The 24,558-nt window shown below is 39.7% G+C and overlaps 2 protein-coding genes and 1 long non-coding RNA gene across 7 annotated transcripts in view; 1 reads left to right on the top strand and 2 right to left on the bottom strand.

Moving 5' to 3' along the window:
* Window positions 1-2,392: 2,392 nt before the first annotated feature.
* LOC124307470 (polycomb group RING finger protein 3) lies at window positions 2,393-5,030 on the bottom strand. Of its 3 annotated transcripts, none has more exons than XM_046769138.1 (5): window positions 4,811-5,030; window positions 4,292-4,591; window positions 4,073-4,218; window positions 3,766-3,909; window positions 2,393-3,634 (listed from the first exon to the last, which is right to left on the bottom strand). In XM_046769138.1, the coding sequence occupies exons 2-5, from the start codon at window positions 4,566-4,568 to the stop codon at window positions 3,509-3,511; spliced, it is 693 nt and encodes a 230-aa protein (XP_046625094.1). In that variant the 5' UTR covers window positions 4,569-4,591; window positions 4,811-5,030; the 3' UTR covers window positions 2,393-3,508. The 3 variants fall into 3 exon arrangements, with proteins under 3 accessions (XP_046625094.1, XP_046625093.1, XP_046625092.1); XM_046769137.1 differs by having other exon boundaries at window positions 4,823-5,030; XM_046769136.1 differs by having other exon boundaries at window positions 4,828-5,030.
* Window positions 5,031-5,934: 904 nt separating this feature from the next.
* LOC124307465 (fibroblast growth factor receptor homolog 1-like) overlaps window positions 5,935-24,558 on the bottom strand; it is a 48,105-nt gene continuing 29,481 nt past the window's right edge. For 2 of the 3 annotated variants that reach the window (XM_046769128.1, XM_046769127.1), the window contains exons 2-11: window positions 24,268-24,431; window positions 13,440-13,799; window positions 12,979-13,356; window positions 12,577-12,755; window positions 10,978-11,110; window positions 10,405-10,899; window positions 8,710-9,208; window positions 8,112-8,252; window positions 7,872-7,977; window positions 5,935-7,797 (exon numbers count right to left, since the gene is read on the bottom strand). In XM_046769128.1, coding sequence (XP_046625084.1) covers window positions 7,690-7,797; window positions 7,872-7,977; window positions 8,112-8,252; window positions 8,710-9,208; window positions 10,405-10,899; window positions 10,978-11,110; window positions 12,577-12,755; window positions 12,979-13,356; window positions 13,440-13,799; window positions 24,268-24,352 — 2,484 coding nt within the window. In that variant the 5' untranslated portion in view covers window positions 24,353-24,431 and the 3' untranslated portion in view covers window positions 5,935-7,689. Of the gene's footprint in view, window positions 7,798-7,871; window positions 7,978-8,111; window positions 8,253-8,709; window positions 9,209-10,404; window positions 10,900-10,977; window positions 11,111-11,477; window positions 11,645-12,576; window positions 12,756-12,978; window positions 13,357-13,439; window positions 13,800-24,267; window positions 24,432-24,558 lie in introns of all 3 variants that reach the window. The other variant, XM_046769129.1, reaches the window with a different exon arrangement.
* The window catches only part of LOC124307478 (uncharacterized), a 43,112-nt gene continuing 38,422 nt past the window's right edge, over window positions 19,869-24,558 (top strand). Inside the window, exon 1 of the long non-coding RNA XR_006908826.1 lies at window positions 19,869-20,051. This is a non-coding gene — a long non-coding RNA (uncharacterized LOC124307478). The remainder of the gene's footprint in view (window positions 20,052-24,558) is intronic.

The raw sequence follows: 24,558 nt of genomic DNA, 5'->3' as shown, positions 1-24,558 counted from the left end.
ATTTAAACACCTAGTGTGTGTATATAATTATATGTTCATGCATACGCAGCAAAGTAGTAAATTAGTAAATTTTTTGTCCTCGAGTACAGAATCTCATTCCTGATAATTGAAGCGTATAACAGCAGCTTTCATCGAGAGCGGAATTCTGCGTATAAGGATTTCGGGTATGAGTAAAAAATGAATAAAAATGAACAAAAATGAACAAAAATTGTACTTCACGAGGCCTCGGGAATACCGAAAAGTCAATCAAACTTCGCAACGTGTATGTTTATACATATTATATATACGAATCGACTATCATGCACTCCCTACGAAAGTGAAAGGCGAGACCTTTAACGGTCGCAAAATCCTTTCAATCTTTACACCGTGGCTATTATACAGCTGCCTAGAGTGCGGATATACATAACTATTTATCCGACTACTAGATTAGGAAGAAAAAGAAATGATCTCTCGACATTTTTCTTGCCGTATTTAACGGTATACAATTTCCTGTTTTCTCTGCCTCATTGATGCACGTACATACATACATACATACATACTTACTTACTTACTTACACTAATCGCTTTTTAAAAGCCTACTCTACGTGATTTTTGTTGTACCGATATGATATTCTTGGGATTTGCAACACACGCACTCTCCTGCAGTGCGTGTACATCGTGGTGTGCATGATGCAATAAGTAACAGAATTTATTTTCAGTTATACATGGAGTATTTAGTAACCGCCTGCCGGTATTACGTTATAGAGGAGAGAAAGTGAGACGAATGAATCCAGATTCCATACTCGCAATATCGAACTTCACCGAATTTCTTATGATGCTCATTAAGACGTGTTCACACGATGATCATTAATCGCGTGTTAATTCTATCCGCGACCACTGCGATAAATTATTCCGCCTGCGGTTTTTTACGTGTAACTTAGACAATGTATCGTTATTGTAGGTAATTAATTTCTGTGGGTAAAAATTTTCACCTGAATAATTCTCACAGCTGGAACTGCTTGAACTTGTTTTAAGTATACGTATGCCATACACCATGTATATCTAACATTAGAAAAAATTTACCACGGTGAAGTCGTATTATACATATGTTGTGCACAATCGCGAAAGTCTAGTTTTTTTTTTTTTGGTTTTCTTTCTGCTTCAACCTTTCTCCTACGTGAGAGGATGAAATTCCTTAAAATGAAATTTACGGACGAACAACGGCCAATGTGTTTACTAGTTTGTAAAAAGCTGTAACACTGTCGGAGAAAAAGTTACAAGATTATTAATCTGAGAGAAAAAAAAACACCGAAAATATATCGTCGCGTATTCAATTAGGGATGTATAAGTGCGGAGAAGTAAATGATCTATGTATAATACGTATATATGTGTACGGAAAATACGACCGTTTGTTGAATAACAAATTATACTGTACAAAACATATTTATTTCAATAATTTATGATAATACATATACACGTGTGTACAACGTATTTAAGCATTAGTACAATCGAGTATACCACTACTTAGCAAAGTTGCTTATAATTATATCCTAACAATATGTACAATCACACTCGTTTTTTCTTCCTTTTTCTTTTACATGATCATCTAAAACTTATCAAGTTGATCTAAATACAAGCAGCAATCACACGTTCTATAATTCACTCGAATTAAATCTTGATTATTTTTAGGAATGCGACTTTTGACATATGCCGTTATAATTATCGACGCATGCTTTTTAAAGGTAATATAAACCGCTCTCGAGGTAACTTGAATGTCGAATGAAGTATAGAATAGTGAACCACATTACATACAGCGCATAAATATACAAAGGTAAAAAGTCACAACGTCCAAGATTTACGCTAGTCGAATTATCGCAACGATTAGTCTATTTAAAGCAATGGATAATTCCAGAGTTCTGTCAAAAAATATTCTATATACATTCAGGTATATATTTCATATCTTGAATGGAAAACTACGTTACGGTGTTACTATGCAAACAAAAACGAAAAAAAAATAACAAATTATTGCGAAGAAGTAAGTACTGAGAGAAAAATTGTCCAGGTATAGAAAACACGTAATTAAAATTCTCTCTATGCAATGCACTCTTAGGTATTACATTTTGTAACATCTACATATACTATACAACAGCCCACGGTATATTGACGTCGACAATTTGAAAAATATAAATTTAGATGGGCATTGTTATATGTATGTATGTGTTTCTGATTCCCATTTAAAAATACTTGTCTATATTATATATGTGTAACGTATCTACGTATTTAAATGTTTGAAAACTACGACGCCTTCTGTACCAGCCACATTTACATTTTTAACTAAAGTTAACTAAATGTTAATATTATTATTTCTTTGTTCAAATATTACATATGAAAATAACGAAGATTCATGTTGATATTTTTATTATTATTGGTTAAAGAAAATATTAAAACACATATAGTATGTACGATGAACTTAAACGTTCTATGATACAATCGTGGTGACGATAATGCGTTTCTACTTTTTTTTTTCAATAGATTTTGGTCTGGAATTAGTGCTGGCTGAGATGGAAAAAAAAAAATTAAAATTTTTCTCTTATCGATAAATATAAACGATAAACGTAAAGATAGATCCGTAGAAATTAAATTATATACTGTACAGTATTATCGATTCGAAACATATGAAATCCATCTCATATTGAAGAAAACAAAAACCTGCTTCACAATGATTCCAAGATATTCTCAACTAGATGTACAATTCAAAGTATACGCGTATTTACGTTATATTTGAAACTTCAGAACTGATAAAACTGATACAAAGTTTTATTCGTTGGAAAGAACAGTTGATTTATTAAAAGCTGATGAAGAAAACTTGATTTGACCTTAATTAACAGGATTGATAATACGTTTCTTTGTTCCTGAATATTTTTATATTTACCGCTTGCTTCGGTTGTTCAGAAAATTTTTTGTTCCACGAAATGAAAATTGTTGGATTTATAGTTGACTTTTGGGCGAAAGTTAGACAGAGGTAAATTCTAGGGTTAATACCTTAACGCGAGTCATGATAAAGATAAAATAAAAATACGTAATGATAAAAATTTCGAAATAATATCTAAAAATATGCAAGCGTGTGTGGTTCTTTCGTCCAGTTTAAAATTCTTTTATGTTACTGTGCTTTATGTCGTAATAATCGGGTTTTCGTTATTTTTTTCCTCCATAAATTTGCTAATCATAAAATATATTCATCTTTTACTCATGAAAATAATTATATCTATATACATACGTATATATGAATTTTTATACCATACACATTTATATACGTTTCATTTTTCTTTTCTTTTATCATTGAGCTGGTGCAAAATTCTCAGCCTGAAATCTAACGTGATATTTGATAAATAAAAGCTGCATATCTCGAATATATAGGCTTGTATAGCAAGGCGGTAGATTGATAGATTGGATGAAAATATGTTAGAGTTCCATTTGAAGCTGGTTAACGTTACAGCTTGTTTCTATACACCGAGAGAAAGAGCTTAGATTATATGTCTATACGAGGCCTGTATTGGAGCCTTAGAGGTGGGTCTCGAAACCTCCATCTTGTTACGTAGACAAATTTTAACGTATGATCCTTTCCCAGGAGCTCATTGTTGCATAGAATATCGATCTGAAATCAAACAACAGATTATTTTGTAACAAAGAGTATCGGCTCGTCGAAGCTACGCCTTAAAACTCTCAGTATTTTCTTTTCCTCTGCATTTTCCATCTAAGATATCCAGTTTTCTTTTCTTAACTTACATCGCGATATTTCTCCATACCGTTGAGGACTTTTTTGGCAATAAATTTTTTCAAGTGTGTAATAGTCGCCTGTGCAGAACACCTTATAAATCTTCGTTTCAACGTTTTTAAACTTGTGTTCATGCACTCCAAGCACACGTTAACCTGTGAAGAGAAAAACACCCATCCTGTTATAACGTCTGACTAAAGAAGAAACGTATCTGAAACACGCCATGTTTCTCGAAACGAAAAATTGTTTCTATTAGTCACTGTATCTTTGCAACAAAGCTTCTCAATATCAAACGAAAAGTAAAAATTTTTTATTCACCTGTTCGTCGGCTCGGTGATAATCAGACTCGGCATGAGTGTCGCCAGATTGTTTTTCCTCTTCCATTTCGGCGGCGTTTGGTAAAACATCCTTAGGACAAGGCAATCCTCGGGCTCTATAGAATTCTCTCTCTCTCTTGATTTCGTCTGAAATAAAAGCGAGTCGCTGGTTAACGATTGTCGTTATAATTGGCAAAATACAAGCAGGTGAACTACTCACTCTCCTGGAGATCGGGGACAAGTTTATAGACGATATCCTGCATGGTTCTGTCAAAGCTAATATACTGAAGGGGATGTGACTGATGTATAACTATTTGGCATGTCGGGCAGGTGTGTTTCTCCTCGAGGTGTTTGACTAGGCAGCTTTTACAAAATGTGTGGAGGCACTCCGTCACTGTTGTAGCATCTATAAGGTAGCCGCGGCATATCTTGCACGTTATGTGACTGTTTAATGTTTTCAGCTTTATTCGCCTCTCCATGGCACCGGTGAGCACCATTTATTCGGAATTCACGTTATCACCTGCGAAAATAACTCTATTCAATACGGTGTGAATTTCCATCCGAATACCACGAATAAAACGTTCCCCGAATAATATTCTCATTTTCATTTATAATAGCGGTAAGCATGTTTCGAACAATCCGAATATTCCTTTGGGCATAAGTTTCATCCTAAATTCATACCCATACTAAAATTATACTTTTGACAATTGCCTGTGTTTCGTTGTAAAAAGTGGGTTACCATATTTCTAACCTTACTTTTGGCCTATAAACTTTCACGGCTCTCACTAGTATGCATCACCAACAAACAACGCGGAAACATTTTTTATTACGATTGATATATTTTCATGGTATTATTCGTCACCTTATATATAGAATAAAATAACATTTGTAATAAAAATTTGGTAAAAACAACTTATTGTAAATGTGGCTGATGACAACAAAACGTATTGACTTAACCGCCCTCTCAGCGCTCTTTTCTCGTACTAATCTACTCGCATCTGTTTCTCCTGCGACCGTTTAATTGGTTTAATCTTCACGGCGCGCAAAGCGTTCCATTTACGAATTTCAAATTTTTTTCCCTAACATACCGGTCATTCTAGTTTTTTACATTAATATTCTCACAAATGGTGAAATAAGCCGTTTTGTCCCCCTTTTCCGATCTAGTAGTCATCGTAGATAAAAGATGTATACAGGCTTTCATGTGTCAAAAAATGAATAAGGTTGCTTCGTCAACCAACACTATTATAAAAACAGTCCTGTTTCAGACTTTGAACTGTAAACACGCATTGTCATTAAAGCATTTTTCCTCATCTTTTAATTTTGTTGCCCGTTTCTTCGCTTCATAAGCTGACGAACCTGTTTTACTTATTATGCAACGCCTAGTTCGTTACAATATATTTCAGAATCATTTGTATCGATTGTTTTCGTTTTCTTGAAAATCCTTCCTCTGTATTTCTCTGGAAGAGAAAGTCAGAGAAATGGACGAAATAAAATATTTCATTTTTTTATTCCGCTAAATTCTCTTTCGAAATACTTACTGCAATCCTTTTTTTGCCAATCAATCGAACGGACTCGAGCTAAATCTTAACTTACAGGAAGGTGGGAAATTAGAGATTGTCATACAAGTATTAATGTTGGGTACACATATTTTCATTTATTGGAGGGTTGAAACTCGTTACACTTCAGTTACACCGAATATACAAATATACGATACATGTTTGCAGGTAAAAATGCGGCAATCGCTGTGGTTACTTAGGCACTGATTAAAAAAAATTTTCCATTTTTTTCTTTCTTCACTTTATAGAAATAATAAACAATTCGGTCCTATTTACACTTTATTTTATTTTTTATTCTTCTTGTCTAAACTATTTTTACTCCGTTACGGCGTAAACCTAGATGTGAATGTGTTTAAATGTACTTTTTACAAGTTTTATTCATTTTTTTTTCATTTTTCTTTTTCTTTTAATTTCTTGTTTCTTTCCATTGTTAACAACCATGAATACACAGTTATAAGATAGGGTAATTCGTTCTTGAACTATTCATTCGCGTAACGGCGTTTTATATTCAATGATGTGTACCTTTTGTGTTTCATTTATGATGTTCAATAACTGATTTCGCATAATACAAAACGGACAAAATGAAATACATACGATGAATTTACAAATAATAAATTATCTAATGCTATTTATTATCTACTATAATTTTTATAAACTGTTATCTATACACGTATGTTGAATGCTTCGTAAATACTTTGAGGTATTCGTATACCTTCAAGAGAGATATTGAGGATAAATGTATCCACTGTTTCAAACGATATTAACAGAAATATCCGTATTAATACAAAAAAATAAAACGTGACGTTCTCTCTGTCGCTGCAGTTCTATCTTATTTTCGAGCTCATACAAATTTTCAGCAAGGTTCGTACCTAACGTTCGTACATGTGAACGAAATGTAATATACTTGTGATTATTTTCTCTTCTTTTTTTCTTCGGTAGTTTTTACAAGTTTGCATTAAATCTATGATAAAAAAAAAACAACTAAAAACGTAGAAATGTTACATATTATAAATCTTAGAAAAAAGAAAAATCTATCGTACAAAATGTTGAAATTTATAAATTGACTAGTAACAAACACAATATCGTACCCATTGCAATTCGTTTCTCAATTTTTTTTTTGTTGTTTTCATTCGATAATACATGAAATAATGATATAGTTTGTCATGATTTTGAGCCTTTTCCAAAGTGTGATAATAATAATTGTAACAATAATAATGAATTGTCAACGAGTTGAACGAGCACGTTTATTATAGATATATAATACATACATGTATATAAATCAATTATAAAAATACATGTTTATTATTATTATTATGATTATTTATTCTTACATTTTAGTACACTTCTCGATGAAATTAATAATCAATCAATTGCTCGATCGATTATTGTAATTTCAATTTTACTGAATTGGTAACAATTAAAAGGCACTTAGTCATCGCACATTATTATATTATTACATAAATACGTAAAAAGTATATAACGCGTGATTTATACCTTGCACGATTAGCACCTCGAAACATCAGGCACCACCAGGTTTACAATGCGTTGGATTAATTATTTTTTTTCTCCCTTTTTTCGTTTTTCAACAGTTCCTTAAAAGTCTAAAAAACATATGCGTTACGTATTTATCTTTATTTTTTGTTTATTTATTTATTCATTCATTTATTTATTTATCTATTTATGTTTTTGTCAATACTGATTTGTATCATTTGGCGTGTTCTCTATGTATCAGTCGACGTTCGGTTGTACAAATATCCCGACGTAATTTACCTCCTTCCACTCACAAAAACTTGAATCGCCTTTTTTCCTCTTTCACTTTTGTCCTTCGGTGTAACAAACACTTTATATTACACGTGATTTTTCACTATTACGTGTATTATACTTTGTCAGTTTGTTAGTTCATTAGTCTCAAAATTATCTTCTCATCTCGTATCGATTGTACGATTCCTTTTCCGTCATTTTCATTTCTACCCAACCAAGAGTTCCGACGTCTTGATTATCCCTCGAAAATTCATGAGTAAAACAACAATTGTCACCTTATTTTCTCATTCGGCCAGGTTATTCACAACAAATACGGAAACTTCTCGTCATCGTCGTCTTCCTCGGCTTCGCTCGACTCCTGGCTGGATGGCGGTGTGTCTAGCTGCGGTAGACCGAGGTCCAAGTATTCCTGTAAAATTTGAGAAAACTCGTTGTCGTCATTTTCGTCAATCATTATCAGATTATTTATTGCGATTCACTCACCTCGTTAGCGGTTATCGTCAATATCCTGTCAAGGTCTTCGACCAGCTCACCGAACATCGGTCGTTCGTTTGGTTGGTAACTCCAGCAATCCCGCATGAGCATGTATCTTTGGAATCGAAGAAAGATCAGGGTGAGGGTTGACCGACACGGCACACGAATAAGAAGGACAAGAAGGAAAGTCGGTATGAAATTAAGAACATGTATTTAAAAAAAAAGATGGAAAATTTTTTGCCAACTTACATTTCGATAGAACAACACGGCGGCTTTTCCATCCTGTGTCCAGATCTCAATAGCTGAAACAATTTCTCAACCGAGGGAACGGACGGGTAGGGCGTACCGCCCAGAGTCATTATTTCCCACAACAGAATTCCGTACGACCATCTAATAACGGGAGAATTATTTTTGGATTAGAAAATTAGAACACTTTTGACGATTAAAATCATCTTAAGGAGACCTGAACGAGCGCAGAAAGTCGAAAGTGGCCCAATTCTAAGAATTTATATCTTGATAACCAATTAGGGTTTCGTCAGAGATTTATTTTATACCAAAGTTACATGGTACATGTTTTGGACCATTCGAAACTTTGCTACTTGGTAAAAATTTGATTTCTTTACTTCAAGATTCGCCATGAAATAATTTGGGATTCGGCGCTTTCGGAACTTTTCAAATTCGGAATTTCAACGTCGCCCCCACAAACGAAACTCGATCTACATACTTTTGTATAAAACAACCAGCAGCCTAATTAAATAACTATTTCGGGTATAAATTCTCAAGAAATTGCACGATTTTTTCAGCCCTCTACTAGTTGCACGTAATTCTGAAACGCGCGCGAACTTACACGTCGGACTGAGTGGTGTAAAGCCTGTGAAAGAGGGCTTCGGGTGCCATCCACTTAACCGGAAGCCTTCCGTCTGTAGTTTTCCTGTAGTAATCGTGGCAGTGGATGTCGCGGGCGAGTCCAAAGTCAGCTATCTTGAGCACGTACTCGTCGCTCACGAGGACGTTCCTGGCGGCCAAATCTCTGTGGATGCAGCGTCTGCTCGCCAGGTATTCCATGCCCCTGGCTACCTGGTACGCGAAAGAGACGAGGTCCTTTTGCGTCAGCGTTTTTCGCTGCTTCGTCTCCTGGCCTATCGTCGGCTCGTAACCGGAAGACGGTCTGTGCTCCCGCAGGAAGTCCCGGAGGTTTCCGTGAGGCGCGAATTCGACCACGACGTAAAGCGGACCGCCTTGAGTGCAAGCGCCCAGCAGGTTTATTATGTTAACGTGCTTTCCGATTACCTTCATCATTTCCATTTCCGACACAAGGTCCATCATCTCTGCGTCCGTGTGACCCTCTGTAGAAATAAAATTGCACCAATATCGTTAGTTATTCATTCCTGGCTTTCCGGATATGCTTCGTCCGATAGCTTATGTATATACGGTTTCAAGTTTCTAGCCGCCTCGAATCGTTCTACTTTCAATCCATTCGTAACTGTACTTGCCACAAATAATTTGGATTTATTGGTTTCGTTTTTTACTTGATATAAACATTAATACATATTTTTATTCGTGAGTCATCAAATTTCATACACGTCGAATCAAATGAACAGCTGTAATGTCGTCGGACATAATTCGGCCGAATTGGATTGGTCGTGGTTGTAATAAAAAAGGAAAAAAAATTTGATAAGTGTATTGCGATTGATCAATGCGCATGCGCTGATTGCGCAATTTCCATCGGAGAGTTCGATAAGAGATTGTGTTTTTTTTTTTTTTTTTTACCGTCGGAACTGCATTCAAGTATTACTAGATTGCTGATTTTTTTTTATATTCTCTAAAAATCTTACATCTATTCCAACAATACTGCTGCTGCTGCTGTTGTCGTTCAATAAGTATTGAATTGATATTATTCTTTCCATTCTTGCATAATTTATTTTACAACGTTAAAGAATTTGCGAAATGTTTCAAATAAAATTGTGCAATCTGACTGAAGTTTTGTATTTTAATATCAAGTTCAATGATAATAGAAAAATGGAATTTTTATTTTCACTTATGAACTCAACGAGATTTATCAAATCGCGTAAACGTTAAGTAACAATTATTATTTACCTGGACCGAAAAAATTTCCGCACAATAACTAGATTCGAGCAATAACAACTCATTTGATTCAACGTATTTGCGTAGTCGAAAATTATCGTCGAAATGAAAATATGTATTTATTTATCCTATTACAATTCTAAATCCTATATACGTATAATTTCTTTTTTTCCTTTTTTATACATTTAAAATAATAACAATAATAATAAATAAATCGAGATACAGGTTCAAATAAATTTTCTTATTTGAGGCAAATGTAAATTAGACTACCATTTAATTGTCGTAAATAATAATTTCGTCACATCGCAAAGAAAATTGAATCATTCCAACGAATGGAACAGTACGTAAGTGATGTTTTTTTTTTTCATAAAAAAGCAAAAGGCACGAGAGGATTGTTTTTACTTTTTATACTAGTACATTAATCGATCAATGAATTATTGTAATTCTGGGCGTGTACCCTTGAGCATTTTGACAGCAACGACGCTCGGTATTCCGGGTTTAAGGGAGTTCGACTGGGCGCGAACAACTTTTCCGAATGCTCCTTCGCCGAGGGTGTTTCCGAGCGCCAAGTGATCCCGAGAAAGTTCCCAGGCACTGTCCATCGGTAATTCGTACTCGGAAATACTTCCTCCTGAGTTGTCTTCGGCCGTGGCGGTGGATTTTTGCTTCTCGATTTTAACGACCGGCATTAGGAGCGGCTCCTGAACGTTCTGGGCGTTGGCCAGATGCTGTTTCTCCACGATCACCTTTTTCGTCCACTGCGTTACCACAGCAGCTCGGGCCGTTTCTATCGCCAGTATTTTCTTCATCTTCTCTCGCTTCAGTCGTCGGAATATACTGACAACGATTATTATCCCGAAGAGAAAGGATGTGCACAAAATACCCGCCAACGCGTTCACCAGGACCGATTGAGGCCGAGCTGTTAGCGGAACCCGGTTCTCCTCTTCAAGAGCTGTGCGGGAAGATGCATTATTTGAGAGATAATTATTCGGGGAAATATTGCTTGCGCCTGTTTTTCCCCTCTACTCACATTCCACAACTCGGAGATAAGCGCTGCTGAATGTGACGCCCAGATTGTTCGCCGCTATGCAGGTATACCAGCCTTCGTGTTCGCTCGTTACGTTCGCCAATTCCAAAACGTCCGGCTTACTCGTGTCGCCAACCTGATATCATAAACCGTGCCGATTAGGGATCGATCGATCCGTCGCCTCCGAGTCATTCGTTCGACAGAACCACACGTAAAGCGATAGGAGAGAATTTGACGTACACTTTTCTGTAGAGTTTGAAGAAGCGAGAGAGGAAAATAAGGAAGCGAGAAAGATCGGTTAAAAGCGTCTGATCGTGAGTGCGGAGCATAGAGCGGGACAGAAATTCTCACACATTGGTCTCTAACGAGTAATCGAGTATTTGTTGTCAGAGCTGCTGAACTTATTCCGCATGCATCGAACAAGCTGTCGGCGTACAATTACAAGGCATACAAGGCATCGCTTCATCCGCGACACGAAGACATCATTTATTATCGTTATTAACCTCGAGACTTTTGTTGGTGGTGTCGAGGGTGTTATGAAACCCGTAGAACCATTGCACGTGGGAATGAGCGTCGGAGAGGACTCGGCAGTTCAATGTAGTGTTGGTTCCTACTAGTACTGTCCTATTCTGAGGCGCCACCGTCAGGATCGGTCGATGAATTAAGCGTTCTGCGTATGAGAATAAGCCCAACCACCGTATTTAGAGACATGTGTTTGTTACCGCGGGTATATGAGGATTAAAAGATGCGGTATAACATTGGACAGTATCAAAACGAACGGAGCATATTTCACCTTTCGATTCCAATTCGGTTCCTTCCAAACAGGAATAGGTAACAATTACACAGAGCGAAAGATGTCGCTCTACTTATTCACTACTAATTGGAATCTCACCGGCAAATCATGGGCTCGCGTTCGTTCGGTTAAAGTCAAGTGATTACAAGGATAGAACTATACATTATCCACCTAGAAATCATATCAGGTCGAAATTTGCTCAATTATTATATTTTCCAAAATTTTTCCTCCGTCACTTTATCCAGTTCCGTTTGAAAGCCTACAAATTTTCGCAGCATGATATGATTTGTATCATGAAGAATTTACATATATATGTACATGTATATATTTTTTTTAATAACCATTCACCACGTGTATATTACAACAACCAACACCTTGAATTCAGAATGAAACTCATTCATAGGCTGAAAAGAATAGAAAAATAAAAGAAAATATACAATTGAGCCTGAAACATGAAGCGGTTTTTGAGTTAGAGTCACAGAACCAAGACCTTGGCATTGGCCAAATACAATGAATGCCGGATAAACATTAATGTGTTGAGTAAATTTTTCCTTCACCTCCAACCACCAGAGCAGTTGATGATCGTCTCTCTTCTGCTCAATGTGCGTGTTACATGTATACATATAATATCCAGCCACCATGATTAGCCCATGAAACGTTGCCCGTCTGTATAAATTGGCGATAGGTTAGGGAACAAGAGATAAGTTATTTGTTTATTGTATTTATCTATTATTTATTTATTTTTTATGCGTCCAATCGAGAGGGTAGGTTTACGGACGAGAGGGTCCACATGTGATATTGCGATGTACCTCGATCTGAGTTCCATTGGGCTCTCTGTCCTCTTCGGGACTCCCATAGACCTTTAGCCACTGTATGTTAGGCTCCAGGTCTGATACGATAGAACATTTGAATTGAACCGAGGATCCCAACTGTGCCGTGACGTTCTTTGGGTATCCCAGGTTGATGTACGGCTTGTGCGGGAATCTCTCTGAATTATTTCGTTAGACATCTTTATTCGTTACTCAGGTTTGGCTGTATCCACCGTTGCATGGTGTTTACACGGTGGCACGTGGTCGCATTGCGACGTGGATACACGTCGAGGAATTGCGAGGGGGAAGCAAGAAACAGTGATACTGACATCGCCAATGAATCATTATCGTCACTACTACTACTACTACTATTACTACTACTGGTATCACCTTGATGCTCACCTATAATGTCGACCTTAAACGTGTAATTTGTGCAACCCAGGGAGTTGCACAGGATGCAAGTGTAGTTTCCGCCGTCCTCGGGGACGACGTCTTCAATGTTCAGGGTCCAGCCCCGTATCTTAACGATCCCGAGCGACCTTTCTGGCTCCTGATTGTTCTTCAGCCAAGTTATGTTCGGCATGGGATTCCCGCTCCCCGGACATCGTAGTTTGAGCGTGTTTCCCGCCGGCTTGGCAATCACCTTGTGCATCGTGTCGATCTTCGGGAAATAAGGTGGACTCAGTTCCGCCGTCGTGTTGTGCATCCCGACCTCGGTTTCGTCCGCCTTGTCGCTGTCGGGGTCGGCGTCTATGTGCAGCGAAAGCGGCTCCGGCATGCCTGAAAATCGAAGGATTACGACGGAGAAAATTATAAAAGGGTTGCAAAAATTTCACGCCAGGCTCCAGGAGTTTTTAACTCACGTTTTCTGGCCTCGTTTTCCAGCTCGTTCGTTTCCTCCTCCGGTCGCCGCGCTTCAAGGGCCGCGTTTTCGGGGTTGAACGGTTCGTCTCTCTGCTCTTCAACGGGCGGCTCGACAACCGTTATCGAGACGTTTTTCCACTCTATCACGTTTTTCGTCGCGACTTTGCAGCCGTATATTCCAGTGTCCTCCACCTGGACTGCCTTGAATCTTATCCACTCGCTCATTACCCGTATTTTCGGTACCGACGATTGGAAATGTACGTCGTTTTTGTACCAAAATGTTTGCGAATCGGGTTGCGGTTGACATCGGATACGCAGCTTTTCTCCAACGTTTATCACAACGTCGGGGTTTATCAAATCTGAAACAAAGCGAGGGGTGAAACGGTTTCGAGAAAATTCTCTTCCTTCATCGAGTTAATCGTATTTCCGTGACGGCTGCGCCGCTGGCTTGAGACGCCTCAGGTTTTACAGCCCGCGCGAATCATCCGCTGCGATTTTAAAATAGCGACTGAAAAGTGGGTGAATTAATCACGTGTTTCGAGCAAAAAAGATTTACACCGAAGGTATTTCGGTGACGCAGATCTTACATTTTCGCCCACTGCGACGTATGCGGAGAAAATTGATACCTCTACCCCATGGGCTATATATAATGACTTTATACACCGGGATGTACGAGATTGTTGATAATTATATTATCATCGTATAACAAAATAATGCAGAGTGAGGACGCGGGATTATTTCGAATTTAGAATTCGTCCCGCAACGTATAATTACGATGCGGTCTGCCCGATGGATTTACTGCGCAAATAAATTACAGTGCCGCGTTCTTTATACATCCGCGAGCAGAATTTTAACAACCGTTTCATTGCATCGTCCCGGGCTATTTAGATTGTCATACGCGATGTAATTATTCATGTCGATTTTTACCGCCGTTTTCGGCACGACGACGCGATGATCCGTATCACACACGTATCGCAGTCTGTGCAACGAAACCGAGAAGAAACGCACAATAGCCGCACAGCAACCACCCTCTCCAAGCGATAGACACGGTGCCGTTTTGTTCATTCATGAGGTGACGAGGGACTCGAGCCCGGGTTGACGATGCGACGATCCTGGATCATGGCCAGAACTGAAACGCGATGCTGTCCTGTAACTTTCCCCCCTTACTCAAGCCTCATCCGAGATCCGCCGCATATTCGCATGCATACCCATGCAGAATGCATTCTGGCTAAACATAGGCGGCCCCGAGGTGCCATTAGCCGATGCACAATTACAACTCGGGTTTATCTCGCTACGAAAGCCAGAGTAACGCCGGAGAGAGATTTGCTGGCAGAAAGAACTAAGGAGGTATTTTTTATTTTTATTTTGCACAATACGTTGCGGAATCAGGCTTGTCTTGCGAAATTAATGGCTTTGGACGTTCCTTTTTTATGATTCTTCAATTTGTTCCTTGTAACAAAGTTGCGTGGGGCGATCTTTGAACAAATTCTCTTAGACACATGTATACGCAATTCGAAGTTCGCTTCGAGTATTGTTCCAAAAATCGGAATGACTTTTACGCCCATTGAGTAACCAGAGTTGGTTGATTTGTTTGATTTTCTTGCAGTGCTATATAGCACACTGCACCCTGCGTTATGTAAACTGAATTTCTTTTAGCTCGTCAACTAAACCAATAAAGTGACCAGTCCACCATATAGGTATACATAAACTGCACGGTATATTCTTTTTTGTTTTATCTGGTCGTTATTTATTTACTCTTTCCTTTTATTTGTAGAAAATTTATGTGCCTGAAAGTCATCCCGTCCATTCTCGTTTCGCCGCACCTGCATCCAGGGTTCTTTTTGGTCCATATACCCAACGAAGTATACCTACTATAACAAGCTGAAAATTTGTAAGGGTCATTCACGCGGAAGTGTCGCAGGGCGATTTCAATCTATAATCTCTATAATGGTAAGCCTTACCGCGCAGCAAGGATCGTGACGTAAATCGATCCGACGTTTGAGAGTCTTTCTCCTTCTACTTTTAGGCTGCAACGGCGCAGCGATGCATTTTTTTAAAACGTGCAGTTCCAGACTCGCGCGCCCACGGTTTCCGGCGGCGCCGATTTTAAATGAATTATCGAGTATCAACGTCTTTACGAATCTCTTCTCTCCCACGCCACGTCGGCTCTCTCTTTATAAATAAAACCTTGGTCCCCGGAAACGACGAGGAAACGTCAGCTTGCGGCGAAGGGAAGTCGGATGAAACGTGTGAAAAACGGACGCCATCCAGCATTTTTTAATAATAATTCAAGTTCACGCGTCGCTGAAAGACTTACGGGGAATATTATTCTCGTCGCTTTTTTACCAAAGCCTTCCGAACTCTCCTCGCGCGGATCGTCGAGTCGCGAAAATCGCTGTTTCTACGCTACATCGCAGTATTATTTCTGGAGCTGGTTTGTCTCCAAACATCCTCTCGACTCGCGTCGCTTGCTCTGGACTAACCCCGAGTAGGGAGACGCCGATCCACTTTGGTCCAGAAGTTGCCTCGCGCAAGTCGCGCATTGTTCCATAATCCACCAGCTCCACCGGATATCGAACAGTTTGTTATCCCCACCGCGTATATTCCTATACCAGCTGTTTACTCCAGCTTTTCCACCGATTTCCGTCATCTGTCTCGCATCTGGAACTTCGCCATTCCACGATTCACGTGTACGTATACATATGTGTATGTATACTTGACTTTTTATAACGTCGAATGATCGTATTGCGGAATTAGAGAAGAAAGTCAAACTCCATCTCCGGGCCAATCGCAGGACTCGTCGTTTGTTGGCTCGTGGCTGGACGTGGCCTATCGGTGTTACGCTATTCCTGGCGCCTGGCGTCGGCCACATGGCCAGTGACGTCACACGGCGACGTCCCGACGTCCATCCTCGAGGAAGACCGACGCCAACGGCCACTTACCGATTACAATTTGGAAAATTTTCAATTCCGACGGTAGCATTAGCCCGGAGCAAAAGCTCTTCCGCGATAATTGGTTTCATCGAGATCCGAACAAGATTCGAATTTACCGGTCTCATGGAATTCGTTACGCGCGCCGGGGATGAAATAGTTTAAACTAATTTGAACTATAACCGCGATATTGTCCGCAACTGCGACAACTCGGTATACCCTCGCTTAAGTAACTGATTATTATTACCAATTGAATGGCCATCGGGCAATAACGGGTCAAATTCGCGCCCCTATATATGCGAGCCGAGTTGATGAGTGTAAATCCACGCGTGAATCGTCCATTGAGCACATGTAACACAGGGTTCAATTGAAAGCTCCTTGTCAAACGAACGTTACGACGGCCTAATGCCGTTTATAAATACATATTACGGTGTGTATTGCAACCACGAAGAAAACTTCCGACGACGTAGGTATTGCGTAAACTACGCCGACGCGTAATTCTTGCGGGGTGACTTTGGCGAGATGGTTGAAATACAACGTTTTAAACGGGGGATGATGTGACGGGTCGCTTCGTACCGACGTCCGATTGTCGGGGGCGAAACGTGTGCCTAATATATGTATATGCACACACGAAATGATTGACGCACCCTGAAAGCGCCCAGGTTATACACGGAGGTTCGAGTCAACCATTGACTTGTGGAAATAAACAACGGGGTGAGACCGGGTAACGTTATGTGTCGTTACACGTTGCGATGAAAAGCTGCTCGCCAGATTCTCACAAGCCTGAAACCTCGAACCCGGCTAATGGTTTCTCTGGCCTAATGGCTCGTCCCGCGTTCGGCTTCACTGTGCAACTAACTGTCTCGTATAAATTGTTCAGGAATTCACGATGTTTGGTAATACGAACTGGATCGTTGTGCTTTAGGGGATTCGTACAATAACAATCGTTCGCCCTGACATACAACGAAGAATATAAGAAAGAGAATTAGACGAAGAGACTGGAAAGAAAGGGGGGGGGGTAAATAATCGGTTGAAATTGAAGTAAAAAATCACGAATTAACGTGTCCAACGCTTAGCGGAGAATTCCAGTCAACCATCAGATTAATGAATTCGTGAAACTGAGTGTAATTGAACGTTAACGAAAAGTGACAAGCGTGAAACACAGTTTAATACCTACGTCCACGGTTTTTCTCATTCGTATAATCCTATTATGTAACGTGCATTATGACTGTTTTGTTTTATCGTTTCATTTTTATAATTTTTTTTTTTTTTTTTCTTTACATCACTCTTTCTTCCTCGAGGACTGACACATGAGTACCGAACTATTTCTAATCGAACTTTTCCCTTGACGAGTCAAAATGATTTTTAATTTTCTCTTCTCTCTGTTTTTGTTTTTTTTTCTACGATCACGTTTTTTCGTTTTGTCAACACGTGACGAAAAAAATCTGTTCGGTAACTAGAAATTTTTTTCAAGCTTAGGTACATACAAGCAGCTCGCTTTCCTCGCAAGCTTACGAACACCCCATAGTCTATATATAGAGCAGAGCTTATTCGATGTGGCACGCGCTCGCCGTAAATTAATTGGAGAGTTTTTGCGGCGGTACGTCGAATTTTCGTATGTATATGGGTATATACGTATGTATGTATAACATTACATGCACCTATGTATAAAGTTTTATCGCCGATCGTGATCGGAATCAAAAATACATTATAAATATCCGTAACCTGCGACGTAATTCACCACGAGTACGTAACTTCTCGCAGCACAAACTCTGGTATCAGAAATTGAGAGAAATTAGACTGGACGAGGATATAAGATGAAATAATAAGCAACGCGCGCAGAGACACACACACACACACACCCACGTACACGATAATGGAGAAGATTAAAACGAAGCCAGCCGAAGCAGCACCGAGCCTGCGGCTACTTAGGTAGGTATTAGAAATGCGTTGCTGCCGCTGCACCGCCGCCGATGTCTCATTAGAAGTCTGAAACAGGAGCTAGAAATCCAAGGCCTGCGATCCCTGCCTCGCGACTCGAAATAGTATCTATCCACTTTGGTGAGATAAAAAGGAGGAGGCGGTCTCTGCCTCTGACTCGAACCGACCGACCGCCGAGTCTACGCTACATTCACGGGACACCCTAACGACACCCGTGTGATTTATGCCTTTTTAATTGCATCCCCGATACGCGCACCTGATATTCATATTTCAACCTGCGGAGCTGATAGTCTTTGCAGTGAAACAGTGCTTGTCGGTACGTGCACCTGTCGGTTTTTCATTTCTATTTTCATGTTAATTTTATTTTGTTTCTTACACATTGTGTTTGACAGCTGTCGGAATCCGGAATGAAAAAGAGAAGTCTCGAAGAACTCGGATATATTACTCAACACAAATTCGAACTGATCACAACTTGAGTTTGATGCTGGTTGCGTTACATCGTCATCGTCATTGATCTCTAATCTACGCCGTCGGCGATCGGATTGATTAATTCTGAGATGTGTGTATGTGGGGTTTTGAAAAAAGCAGAATTAGATATCAAGCTAGCTTGTAGATCTGATCGTATTAGTTCCTTTGAGGAGAATTGATCATCGACTATCGCCGACTCTTCAGGTCAAAGGTGTCATTTAACGACTCGTTTATATATACATATAATATATGTATACGCATTGCCAGTTGGACGATCAAAAGAAATTTGGAAAACGCCTCGTCTTTCTTTCTATCCTTCTATCTCTACAGCTTTTTCCTTTTGGTGAAAAGACGCCGACACTAGCGACTGCTAAGCCGCATACACACGGCATACAGGCAAAAGTTAAACGATGCTCGTAATTTTCCGCCGCGCCTTCGGAAAGACGTCCGATATACGAAAAACTAACGTCCAGAGGTCCGGACCTCAGATCAGTTAGACTAGACAACTTCTTCTTCTTCTTCTTCTTTTCTTGACTCGCCGCACAGGGTGCAAGAGGAAAGGGAGGAAGATGAGGAAAAGTAGGAGGAGGAGGAGGAGGAGGAGGAGGAGGAGGAGAAGATTAAGTTTCTTCTTTTGTAGAATTATAAATGTCTCTACGGTTGAATGGGCTCCACTTCAGAGTAAAGATATCGTTTGATCTGTCGAGAGATCCCCCCCCTCCCCCCCACCCTCTCCTATAATACCATAAGCTATATGCCTGCATCGCGTGGAGGGGGGAGGGGAACCACCACGTGGGAGAGAAAGTAACTCGACACCACCCCGAGGGATGCGATTGAGGGAACGGAGGAAGCTTCACCGCCCCGATTACCACTCGCTACTTTGCGCCCTTTGTGTCTCTATCGGTTTAAATATCTTTTCTCTTGCATTTCTCATTGTTTTTCACCCCTCAGCGTGGAATAAGATTTATGGAGACCGAAACGGAACCGCAGTTCAGCTCTCGACACCTCGTACTGTAACATAAACTCGCGGCAGCACAGAAAATTTTATACGGATAGTTGGTTTAACGTCGCCGAAGCGATAACGCCGGCTTGACAATCTAATTAAAATTCCTTTTTCTTTTTCAGCACCGCAGAGGCGGCACACAGCCGTCGTCGAACTCGACCATCGTCGCCAGAGCAAGGCGCCCAACGAATTAGGCCGCGATCTCTGCCTTCTAGATACAGACGGACCAGAGACGCCCGCAACACCCTCTCGGATCACTCGGGTCTCAGGTAACGGACTAACGCCTCTCTTACATACAAATTAAATGCCTGTATACACGTGTACCTGTAATTAAATCGTACGCGAGAGCGCCTTTTACCTACATCGGACGAGACGAGACGCGGCCAGACACGAAGATTGAGACGTTGCGGTGAGACGGTTTTCATTCGATGTGTTTTTCTTGTTTTATCGTGCAGTTTTTTTTTTTGTGTTTACTTTTCTTCTTCTCTTCTTCTCATTATCTGATTCCTCATCGCCGATTTAATCGGCCGACGATTCATGGATGTGATTTTTTCTCGTCCGTTTTCTGTTTCTTCTTCTTTTTCGTGTGCGCTTTATTTCTTTTTTATCTTATCGTGTGATTAAATTTGGGAATGATGCCAGTTTGCTATCGCGCTATGCTAACGCGATGTTCTTCGAACGTGTTTCATATTATATATTATTTCTCTTTTATCCAGCTCATTACCGGCATATAACTAATGCCAACCGCGAAGCGCAGTTCTCTGCAGTCTTCCGAATGAATTTCATTCAAATTTGAATACTGAATTGAATTCCTCGGCTTTGCCTTTTTATTTCTTTCTTTCTCTTCTTCCGCTGCTACTTTTCTCTTTTCATCTTCACCGAAGTAGTTTTCTTTTTTTCGTTTTTTTTTTTTTTTTTTTTTTTTGAGTGACAAATTTACCACAGTACCGAACATTTTATCGTCCGTTACAAATGACGATGCGATCGTCTTCTCTTAAATTGAATTACAATTAGCTGTATGCAGTGTCTCGTTATACGCGCTGCATTCGGTAATAATCTGGCAATGAAAGCATGTATGTATACAGAATACATGTGAAATGCATGGACGGTATATTTGATTGAAAGAAACATATCGAGAGTACGAAAATACTACTATACTACTCGTATAGTATTACTATGATTGGCTCAATTGTTCAATTGCCACGCGGGTCATTGAATGCCTGCACGGACGACCATGCTGGCCATTATATATCACTCTAGCTAACGAACTAACGTACGAACGGTATGACAATTCACAATGTACTTTGCGACAAATCGCCTCGGTGTTGGTTTCACAATCGTACGTGAAGCGATAATACCTCGAGTCACATTCGAGTCGGAGGTGTATGGCATACAACGTATCGTACCCGGCTTCTCCTTCGACTCGTCACGCATCTACCTTATAATTCCCAGTTGACAGGATGAGATGAGGATTACAGGATGAGAGTCGCTGCAATCTTTTGTCTATTCAATGCATTCAACAGCATAATAGCAGCTAATACCTACACCAATTGGACAATGAAAGAAATGGCAGGGTGCGATTTCGACGGTTTGACAGAGAGAAGGAGGTGACATCGAATAATATGTTCGTATTACTTGCTCGCTTGCTCCGCGATGTTCGCTATCCACCTTGATTTCGATTTTTGTGAAAGCTAAGTAAGCGATAGTTTGATGTGCTTTTTTTTTCTTTTTTTTTGTCAGTTACACGTCTGTAACTAAAGAATAACAATTTTTAAGCAAAAACGATCGATCCGGCATTTCCTCAACTCCATGCCGTTGAAATCTGTTGTTATTCGCTCGATGCTTAGCCGTAAGTACTATTTTCACATCCTTGACCGTTTCAAGTGGGCAATACTCGACAATTCTGTACGGTTATCTCGGTCCCTTGGTCCATCCGGGTTTTATTGTTTCGAAAGAGCCTTAACGATGGGTGGTTCACGGACCGAGAGACACATCTGGCGAACAGATATGTTCGTAGGGACTGCAGAAGCTAGAAATTTGCGACGGTAATATTACTCTTGCTCTTTTTTTTTCCCTACTTCGGTATTTTTCGGAACGCAAAAGACCGAACTATTTTCTTACACGGGTTCAGATTCCTGCAGCGTGGTTATACAACGGATGAAATAAAAGTCCGAAGCATTTCTTTCCAATCGAAATTCTATCTCGACGCGGTATAAGAGAATTCCTCGACTTATTTACTTACAGGCATTGCGGGCTATTAAATGTATAATATAATCTATGAACTCGGGATTCTCGCCACCTGCACTTAACGCGATATCGAAGGACTGGAAAGCCAATTCCGGTAGTCTAGACGCTGTAATTATAACACTTTAATACGCATAATTAATCACGGAACGCATTTGGCCCGTGTATGAATGATGACGGGCAATTAACATAATGCGTATCGACCGATCGGTCCCAAACTTTTTATCCCTGCGCTCAATTTGTGACCTTAATGACAGTTATTGTTTATGTATAGGTATGTACCTACATGCGTGTATGCCGTGTATCTAATTGAGCTCAACCTTCGTCAATCGATTTGCCCAACCGCTTCTGGTAGGCGATGGATTTTTTATTTCTTTTTATCTCGCCCATGGATCTTTCGAGTGCATTTATAAGGATTAGTCATTTTTTCCCTCCCTCGTTTATTCGTTGCCCATGACTGATTCTTTTTTCTTTTTTTTTTTTTCTCTCGCCGCCTTCTCCATTCGTTTTTTTTCCCCCTGTGTCATTTTCTCGAAATGAGTACATATACAGCACAGTCGGCAGATATCTTTTATTTTTGTCTGCGCGTTAAAACTCTTCAACTTTTCACTGACACCTTAATTTAAAAATACTCCATTAGGTCAAGTACCCGAAGTTTGGTTCGGAAATTATTACTTGTATTGTACGCGTTATTATTGGTGTTGTTTTTTTTTTTTTTTATTTTTTGTACACTCGACAAGTTTCGTCGATTTTGAGAGCAAAGCGCCACAAGAGATGCCGAGGATAAGGGGGAAAAAAAGGTTTGTATAGAATCTAGACCAATTATCCTCTATACCGAACCGGATTTTTTCTCGTAATGACGTTAGTTGTGTTGGTTCGTGAAATTACTCTCAACAATAAAACCAGTGGAAAAATCTGAGAGAAAGAAAGAGAGAGAAAAAGAGTAAAGCGGGTCGTTAGGTATTTTTGAGTGGGGTAATGACAAGATCAAACATCGGTATAACCTACGGCTGGTAAATGTTTGCCATGGTTTTGCGAGCGTTAATTCATCCTCAAATAAGACAACCTCTCTGCTCTGATGTTTTCTCAACAATATAAAGGCACTTTTTATACTTAAACGCGGTGCCTCAACCATGAATCCGTCGAATTGCAGCAAGGAAACCCAACTTGATTTATCTGTCAATGTTTAAATGTTATGTCGAATGATATTTTGTCGTATGAAATTATACATTTGCATGGAAAAAATTAAGAGAAATAAATCATTTCAGAGCTACCTACTTATATTCAACAAAAATTTTTTCTCTTTTTCTTTTTCATCTCCAAGTTTAAAAATACCTTGGGTATTATTCAAGATTATCTACAACGTTGAACCCGCGCAATCCCCGACTTTTGACAGGTTGACAAAAAATTAGGGAACGAATTTTCGAAACAAACGACCCTCCGCCTCTGTATGTATAAGCTTCGCTGTCTGTGCGGGTAATTTTTTTTCTTCTATTTTAAAATTCTTCGTTTTCACTTTCGTGGACTGTAATATGATGCGGTGTGATGCAGAACTTTGAAAAAAGTTTCGTTTTCGGCTGAAGCGAGTGATTACCTCGGATGAAATTGATAATAGCAATTTTACGTGTACGTATATACGTGAAATTCAACGGCATTAAAGAGGTGGGGATGGCAATTGCTGCAGGCGAGGGGGAAACAGCTGGCATTCGGTTATTATAGCCTCGCCGTGTTATGGCGGAGTGGAGGTCGAAAAGAAGAGTGACATTTACGTCAGAAACAGCAGTATAACGTTCTACAAGATTTATACCGCTAATCCGTAAGATTACCAACTGTACTCTGCTCCTTCGTGAAAGAAGAAGCCTCGCGGCGTGCGCCTCGGCACCATCTTTGTCGTTTTTTGGTACCGAAATATACGTCCAACAGCCACGAGACCTACGGTATATACATATATTATATGTAACATTATTATTGTTTTCCAACAAATTTCCGAACGACCTAAACATCTTTTTTTCCGCAGAGATATAAGCGAAATTTGTATTGCATATTTTACAATTTTTATTCACGTCAATCTAATACCTGTGGTTTGGAAAAAAGCAAAAACAATTATAGACAGTGATAAAATTTGTACCCGTTTTAGTTGGTTTCATTTCATTTTTTGTCTCAAGGGGGTAAATAGAGAAAATGTGAAAAAACTCGTGTCGGCAAAAGAAGACAGGAGTAAGGTAAATAAATTGAACTCACCTAGTCGAACTTCCTTGGTCTGGGTGACGGTGAAGCCGAATATCGCAAGAAGCATAAGCCTTACGTAGTAGCCTCGTGACGTCATTATGGCGACGTAGTTACAGCGTCGGCTACTGGACGATCGGAGTATGGCACATGAGTAAGGTTTCGCCGCGGAACGTCCTCTGCGAACAGACGAAAGCGAAAAAAAAATTATCACCATCCTTATTTTTTTAACGTAGCAGAACAGGGTGTTGATAAAATTGGCCCACGCCTGCATACGTGGCGGGGCGGTTAAACTGTTGTAAGCTT

Source organism: Neodiprion virginianus, chromosome 6 (assembly GCF_021901495.1).
Source record: "Neodiprion virginianus isolate iyNeoVirg1 chromosome 6, iyNeoVirg1.1, whole genome shotgun sequence".
NCBI classification, from domain to species: domain Eukaryota; kingdom Metazoa; phylum Arthropoda; class Insecta; order Hymenoptera; family Diprionidae; genus Neodiprion; species Neodiprion virginianus.
The sequence above is the reverse complement of the archived record's forward strand: the minus strand, read 5'-3'. Positions and strand labels throughout refer to the sequence as shown.

Excerpts from the sequence above, each read along its gene's own strand:
- LOC124307470 (XM_046769138.1), bottom strand. The coding sequence starts at position 4,568 with ATGGTGCTCACCGGTGCCATGGAGAGGCGAATAAAGCTGAAAACATTA. Across the intron at positions 4,219-4,291 it reads TGTCCCCGATCTCCAGGAGA|ACGAAATCAAGAGAGAGAGA; the intron begins GTGAGTAGTTCA and ends CTTTTATTTCAG. Across the intron at positions 3,635-3,765 it reads GTATGGAGAAATATCGCGAT|ATCGATATTCTATGCAACAA; the intron begins GTAAGTTAAGAA and ends GTTTGATTTCAG.